Source organism: Leguminivora glycinivorella, chromosome 19 (genome assembly GCF_023078275.1).
Source record: "Leguminivora glycinivorella isolate SPB_JAAS2020 chromosome 19, LegGlyc_1.1, whole genome shotgun sequence".
NCBI classification, from domain to species: domain Eukaryota; kingdom Metazoa; phylum Arthropoda; class Insecta; order Lepidoptera; family Tortricidae; genus Leguminivora; species Leguminivora glycinivorella.
Window position 1 is genome coordinate 2,984,940 of NC_062989.1, and position 8,244 is coordinate 2,993,183.

An 8,244-nucleotide genomic window follows, 5' to 3' on the forward strand; every position below is an offset into this window, starting at 1 on the left:
AAAGTGGGGTGGACAACTGAAAAAAAAAAACATTGTCCCTGAAACGATTTGTCCCTGATTTGTCTTCAAACAAGGTTTTTTAGGAGGTTTGTTTTCTATACGGTAGTACTAATATGGTACGGTATTTATTCATTCTGTGGCCATATCTAGGTTTTCTAATTCCGTAAAGCTAGCACCTGTTGGTTTAATTTTGTAGGACAGACCGCTCTTTACTGCTGAGTAGGCCTGTTCACAAATTCATTTATTGAAATTTATATTGTATCATGAATATTGTATAATTGTGTATATGGTGCTACTCTTGGATTAAAAACGAATACCAATATTATGTAGCTTGTGAATACTATGAGATCTATACAGAACATTCATACTTTTTTAGAAAATGCAAAAAGGAGATAATTATGGTAAGTGCTTAGTGGAAAAAGTCGTCTCTTAAATTCACATCGCGCGGTCCCTTGAACTTCTAGCTAGCTAGGTAGGTACTTCTTTATCAATTTGTCTACTTGAAAAATGTAAGGTACAGTTGGGTAATTCCGATTGGGGGACAAATGCAACTGATCCATTTTTTTCCATGTTTTACAATGTTTGCATTATCAAATTGAGTGTTCACTGGTTATATATGGCACGCGTGGATACACGTGGAACTGAACGTAGGTAATCCATACTAATATGTGTGCCAGTTTGTTTGTCCGTCTTTTACGGCGAAACGAAGCGACGAATTGGCGTGATTTTTTAAGAGGAGGTAGTCGAAGGGATAGAAAGTGACATACGCTACTTTTTTGTCTCTTTCTAATCCATATTCGAATTTAACGCGAGCGAAGTCGTGGGTAAAAGCTAGTAGGTTAATAATGGAAATAATTGATCAGTTATAATTGCCCCCCCCCCCCCCTCCCAGTCGATATTTGTCCCGCTGTACCTTATTATCTTTAATCGCAGCGTTTTCTACAAATGTGCATTATTTAATTAACTTTGCCCGCAGTGGAGGATGGCGGGATGCACGCGGGCGGCGCGCTGGCGGTATTGCTGCGGCTTTGCTGCGTCGTCAGAGTCGTACCGCTGCGTTCGACGCGCTCGCTTCATGACAAGCCTTCCTGTGGCAAACGGTGCTTCGAGACCTCCGCGTCACTCGCCACGCAGCAGGCAGCAGCGATGACGCTGCTTAGTTCGTATACTTACCTACAAAGCTTGGAATAGATTATTCAAAGTTACTTATTTACGGATCGAACGCGATTAATTGACATTATTTTAACTTTCATTTTCTCGTCTTCACCGCAACCGTGTACATGACCAAATATGTACCCATCGACGTGATAAAACCTAGGATTAACTGACTCAGTTTCGTTAAAAGCCCAAGGAGAACACTAATTATTAACCGATTAGAACTTTTACTTATTTTAACTTTCATCTGTATAAACCAAGAATTTAGTTTATCATTTTTTGGGCTTTTACAGTAACATATATTTTTACTTGGTTGTCAAATTATTGCGCTGCAGACATGGCTTGGTCTATACTCTAACTAACTGGTATGGCTCTGTGGATCCAAAGAGATCTTAACCTCCAAAACGTGAGCACGCCACTTATCCCGATCCTCCGTAGCTTTCTGCCAATTGTCGGCTTGGAGCTAACACAGATCTGCCACTACACTGTATCTCCAGCGGTATCTGGGCCGACCCGCCGGGCGGCAACTAGTTGGTCTTCCGAGACAGTTGGTTTATACATGTAATATTTTTTTATATTTGATTATATTTCAGATTTGGCAATGATTACTAGTATAGTCCTGGACTTTCGCCAAGAGCCTGAGAAGCGTCTCCGAGTCGGCTCCGTGTTTCTGAAGACGTTAATATGGCTCACTGAAATAGTGCTAGTTATGGGGATTGCCAGCCTCGCCGTGTATACAGGCCTCGCCCAGATGAAGTGTTTGAAAAGGGTACTGAAGTGCTGTCAAAAGGTACGACACCACTTCACAGAAAACCGCAACTAAATAACACTAAACTTGATCAAAGTATAGGTGACTAAGGTCACCTATGAATTTGTAGACTTATAACGGAAGGTTTGCTACCTGCGTAGGGCAACACAACATTTTGAATATCTTATTTTATAATTTATTAGTTTCATTATATTGCAAAGATTAAATATTTTACTAGGTAGTTTAGTGTTAGAAGTAGTGATGTGCCGCCGTAAATTTCTCTTTCCCGGAAATATTTCCATTTTAAAATTAGGTACCAGTTTACATAGATTAAATTTTAATCGATATGACAATTTAACCGGCTGTAAAATCTTTATTTGTAACAAGAATAGCCTGATCGTTCAATTATTACATCGTTACACAATTACTTACCTACACAGTTACACAGTATACTTCGGTAAAATCGGAACAGACCGACGTTTGGTCCCCCGGGATGTCCCTTTTCCCCCGGGATGTCCCTTCGTCCCCCGGGATGTCCCTTCATCCGGCGGCGTCCTGATTTTTGGATATGATAGAGGATTACCTCTAAATTCCATGCACTCACGATAAAAAAAAAACCGACGTTTGGTCAATCACGTCCATTTTCGTGAATCACCTTTACTTATTATCAGTAAGCCATGATAAAAGTTTCCAAATGTTTCCAGATCAAATCAGACCTGAACGTAACCAATACATCTGCAAAAACCGAAAGAATAAAAAGTGTCATAATGGTCCTGCTGCTGATATGGGTCGTATTCGTTATGATTATGGATTTTATTTTTTATATTCCAAAATATTTAGATGGCACGATGAGTGAGTATCATATCTTATTTTTAACTGAAGGAATGATAGGAAGCTAGGTACTTTCATAGAAATGAATTGAAAACGTGATTGTGTACTGAGTTAGGAATATTTGTACCTGGCACCAATGTCACATTCATTTGTGTGTTGGGCATTTCTTACCTTCCGAAAATTGAATACCTACCTACAACCTATAAGTTGGTCTGTTACACTACTTACCCCCTATACTTGAAAACTATAAATTAGAAGCTATCTTGATGAAGTTTTAATAATTTTATTTATTTAGACTAAGGGCCGGTTGCATCAAACCATCTGTCATCGTTAAAGCGTTAAATTTTATTGTATGGGAAGTTCCATAGACGTCTGCTGCGTGACAATGATGTGTCTGTCAAATGGGGTCCTAAGTGCGTTTTCACATTATCTTATCCGATATCGGATGTCGGACCGATATTCCATACATATATTACAGGCGCCATCTTGGATTTTTTCCATTGAAATCCTTCCGACATCCGATATCGGATAGGATAATGTGAAAACGGACTCACTCGGCAACGATTTCGATAGCCCAGCTGTGCAAGTGGTGCCAACAAAAACGCTGCTAACTTTATTCGACTTTTATTGTCAGCTAGATGGTGATATAACTTATATCTCCAAGCTATAATAAAATGTTTGCCAGTATAGGTTACTTAAATACTATATGTATTATCCTTTCTTGCAGCTATATTGTGCCTGCAGTTGTCATTCTATGTAGCACATTTGCTGTGGTGGCTGGCGGTGTTACGCTGGGCACTTACAGTGGAGGTTGTCCATGATGCGGCAACAGCTGTCAACCACCGCTTGCTGTCGTTTCGTCTTGGTAAGTATGTCTTATTATATCGTGCCTGCAGTTGTCATTCTATGTGGCACACTTGCAGTGTGGTGGCTGGCGGTGGTCAGCGGAGGTTGTCCATGATGCAGCAACGGCTGTCAACCATCGCTTGCAGTCTAACCAGTGCCTACAGTTGTTCTATGTCGCACACTGCCTGTGTTAAGCTGAGCTCTTGATGAAAAACATTACCTTTCTAAAGAATAAATAATAGTGTTTATTCAATAGGGAGAAAGAAAAAGAGCATTCTAGGCATGTATTTGTACAATTCTTGTATGCAACTTCTAATTTTTTCAATACAAACATGTCTTGTTTTTGTTTTCGGGTTGGAAGCTGTTCTGAAGCCAGTACCGATGACCCTGCAGGAGTTCCTGAGCAAGCCTCACTCCATCAGCACTGTCATCAACTGCATTACTGATCCAGACTTCACAGCGAAGACAACTAAACCGAGTATTAAAATCTTAAATTATCACTCACATATAACTACGCATGTCTCCCAAACGGGTAGGCAGAGGGCACGAATTTCCATTTGCTACGTTCATGACAAACTAGCTTCTTTCATTTCATTAACTTTCCGCAATCATGCTGTTCCTTTCAGATACTTCTGACCTGTGTGCAAACGCACAAACGCTCACGATAATACCTCTTTCGTAGCTATCTATCTCTATCGCTCTTGCGTATTGGCGCGATAGAGCCAGACTACATTTCTGCGGCGCTTCTACGGCGTTTCGCGTCGCAGAAGTGTTATTTGGCTACGGGGCCTGACATCTAAGATATATAATAATTTTACATTCATCTAAAAAACGTACCTAGGAAAATTTAATTTTACTTTGACGAAATGCCTCTATCTCATTTTTAATACACACTCACATTCTCTGTTAAATCGGGAGATGAAAAGTGCTTATCATGAGTGGATCCTGGCCCCGTAGCCGAATGGCATTTCTCCGACGCCAAACGAAAGCGATACGCCGCTGGCTCTGTCGCGCCAACACGCAAGCGCGATAGAGATAGATATCTATAGCGCTTCGTTTCGTGAGCGTTTCGTGAGCGATTGTGCCATTCGGCTAGCCACCCTGGAGTTTATTGAAGACGAAAGTTTTACGATATTAAGTTACTTATTCAATTATCTAGACGATTCTTATAATCCAAGGGGAATTTGCTTAACAATAAGGTAAACTAATGCGGATTTTTTATGAACTATTGACAGTTCAGGGCACGTAGCTGAATGGCACAAACGCTCACGAAAAGCTCACGAAACGAAACGCTCGTAGATATATATCTCTATCGCTCGTGCGTATTGGCGCGACAGAGCCAGACGCAACATTTCGTTTTCGTTTCGCGTCACACAAATGCCATTTGGCTACGGCACCAGTTCAGCACAAGCCAGGCCCCGTAGCCAAATGGCCAACGCCAACGAAACGCAGCAGAAATGTAGCCTGGCTCTGTCGCGCCAATACGCAAGAGCGATAGAGATAGATAGCTACGAAAGAGATATTATCGTGACCATTTCGTGAGCGTTGTACATTCGGCTACGCAGACTAATGAATTTACCGTGAGTGTTTGACGTTTTGGAATAGGTATTCATTGTATGGAGAAACTGAACACTTGAACAGCTTCCCCAAATGGTTATATACTAGAAGCATTAAACTTTTAAGTACAGTCACCGATATAAATATGTGATGATTTCTATACCTTGTCACATTAACGTCTTGTTTGAAATGTCATACGAAATTGTCAAACGATTTATAGCGAAAAGGTACAATTATCATCACTTATTCATGCCGGTGACTGTACCTAGTGTCAATATCATAAAGATCCTGAATTTATTTTACGACAACCTTATGTTCTATATTATTAAATTGAAACGGGATTTAATCGCGTAGAATTTACGTATATATTTAACCCGACGTTTCGGACGTGATATTACGTCCGTGGTCACAGGTAGACTGGCTGGGAATTGTATCAACATCTTCTAGCTGTACGAGTTTTTCGAACTACCCGCACTTGTTTGTCATTGTGGTTTTACTCTTAACAATCACAGTTGTGATGTTTTAAGTCCAGTTGTGTTAAATGTGGTATGCCGACGGATGTACACTGCATTGTCACTAATTTAAAACGTACGTATTTTGTTATTTTTAGAATTAATTAGCTTAGAGCGATTTACGTTAATGTTTACATGGCGAGAGTTGCCAGCCTTCCCTGTACATTAGTCACTTTTACGCTAGGGTTGCCACTTTGCCTACATACAACACTCACGACATTCGATGGTATGTGACCGGAATTTTTCTTACGTTTGCACTTGCTAATCACCGGATTCCACGGACGTAATGTCAAGTCCGAAACGTCGGGTGAAATATAAACGTACTTAAGTTTTACGTGATTAAGTCCCGTTTTAATTTAATAATATGAGTAAAGATCATGTTAGTTTAAATCTTATGTTCTATTACTAATCTTACGTTATTTTTTATTATGTTATGTTATGTTGTATAGGTACGACATAGTGATACTGAAAACAATTATTGAACATCTTGTAACTTACCTATGTTGAACAAATAAAAATCTTTGAATCTTTGAATTTTTTTGTTCCCAATGAACTACTTATTTTATAATTTCCAGAAAACCAAAACATAACTTACCCAGCGCAACTAAAAACCTTGATTAGGCGTCTCACTCTATCACATGAGCGGATAGGCGACATCATGAGACAGATGAACAAAACCAACGGCTTACAGCTCATGATCATACTCATGACCGCTTTCATGAAACTGGTTGTGACGCCATACTACATGCTGTTGTATACACGTAAGTATTGACACTGCGTTTTGGTATAGTTATTGATTATAACTAAAAGATTATAGGGATTTTCCCGGTACATTTCGATAAGATTTTAAGAAAATTTTGTAATTTCCCAAAATTTTGTGAAGTCACAACACTAATTATTAAAAATCGGTACCTAAGAATTCAAGAATTGTATTTAAATTATATGACAAGAAATGTTAAAAAAGAGTTTCCATATGCACATTTTAGTGCGCGTGAAAGTTTCCATATGCAAATGTTGGATTTATTTTATAAACGTAAAACTGCGCACTGCCAAGGAGTGGAATTCCTTGCCGGCTAGGCGGCTATATTTCCGAGCTCATATAACCCGGCAACCTTCCATCGTAGGCAACGTCTTTGCCTTTGGCTAGTCTGTGGCCAAGAGTAAGCTCATTGAGCCAGACTTCATTTCTGCGGCACTGCAATACCATTCGGCTATGGAGCCAATGGCCGTATCACGGTCATTTATGTCACTTGTCATATCATGCATCACTTTTGCACTTACATACTTGTTGGAACGTGACAGACATGGTGACAAATGATAGACAGCCGTCCATCTTAGCCCTGCAGGGGTCCGGCCGCTTTGGCAATTGGTAATCAAATAATAATGATTACTTAATATGATTTTTCATTATTGTCCATACAGTCGATGAAAAGACCAGCGTGCTGTTTGATGTGATTCTCTCTCTGAACTGGAGCCTGGTCATCCTGACTATCCTGGTCCTGACTATAGAGCCATGCCACAGAGTGCATTCACAGGTACAGTTCTGTTAAATGTCTTGATCATCAACTCAGTGAATATCTTCAATTTACAGGAAAACCCACCTCAGTCCGTAATTGGTGAGCTGAGATGGGATTTCATACAAACTTTAATCGTTTTTTTTTTACAATGAATATTATCTACATACTATAGCTTCATTTTAAATTGGAATACATTGTTGCTGTAGCAGCACAGTTAAAAACTCATATTACCCCGCATTCGTCCCTTCTCTCTCCATTCGTAACCCAACTCCCTCTGGGATGCCTTCTTCTTCTTCTTTGTTGTATCCTCATGAGTGAGGGACGTGACGAATGTGGACACTCTTCACCAGTTGTCTCCACGCCACTCGATCCTGGGTCCGGTGCATGCTAGCCTGCAAAGTGGTCTTTGTCACAGACGTTATTCTATCTGCCCAACGCGTGCTCATGCTTCCACTTCTTCGCTTCCTTGCTATGCATCCCGCGAAGCATATTCACCCCAAAATATGGTAATTTTCAATGACGACTGGTCGGCTGGATACGTTGAGCTTTCACAGAAACCAATATTGCGGAAGCTCCAGCCCTTCACCAGCCCATTTTGATATGTGGTGTAATATTTTACCCCCTTATTCATAAACGTACTCTAAAATTATCAAGCCGATAAAGTTCGTTTGTCCCTTTCTATCACACCAATACGTCGGAAAGAGACAAACGAACTTTATCGGCTTGATAACTTTAGAGTACGTTTATGAATAAGGGGGTTAATCTTTTTTAATCTTCAGAGGGAACGCACTTCAGTCCTTCTGAGTCATCTGGTAGCTCACGTGGCTCCGAGCAGTCAGCTCTCCCAGGACTTAGACCAGTTCCTCAAGCTGGTTCTGCTGAACGACCCCAGATTTAAACCACTTGGGACCTACGCTCTGGACCGACCGATGATGGCAATGGTATCTACTTATACATACCTTTACTCAGCGACTTCTTATAGCTGTAATCACAGATTTCGGGAGATAGGTCATGCCGGGCGATTTGTATAGAATACGCCTGTCGCAAGGTTTGCGCAACCCACATAAAGCACCAGTAA

At 40.4% G+C, this 8,244-nt stretch overlaps 1 protein-coding gene across 1 annotated transcript; it reads left to right on the forward strand.

The window, feature by feature from the left end:
- Positions 1-379: 379 nt before the first annotated feature.
- On the forward strand, positions 380-8,244 carry LOC125236721. The gene is made up of 10 exons (XM_048143641.1): positions 380-401; positions 977-1,159; positions 1,749-1,945; positions 2,608-2,755; positions 3,462-3,599; positions 3,942-4,058; positions 6,225-6,410; positions 7,072-7,184; positions 7,946-8,134; positions 8,215-8,244. The coding sequence occupies exons 1-10, from the start codon at positions 380-382 to the stop codon at positions 8,242-8,244; spliced, it is 1,323 nt and encodes a 440-aa protein (XP_047999598.1).

Excerpts from the sequence above, each read along its gene's own strand:
- LOC125236721 (XM_048143641.1), top strand. The coding sequence starts at position 380 with ATGCAAAAAGGAGATAATTATG. Across the intron at positions 3,600-3,941 it reads CTTGCTGTCGTTTCGTCTTG|CTGTTCTGAAGCCAGTACCG; the intron begins GTAAGTATGTCT and ends TCGGGTTGGAAG. Across the intron at positions 6,411-7,071 it reads CTACATGCTGTTGTATACAC|TCGATGAAAAGACCAGCGTG; the intron begins GTAAGTATTGAC and ends TTGTCCATACAG.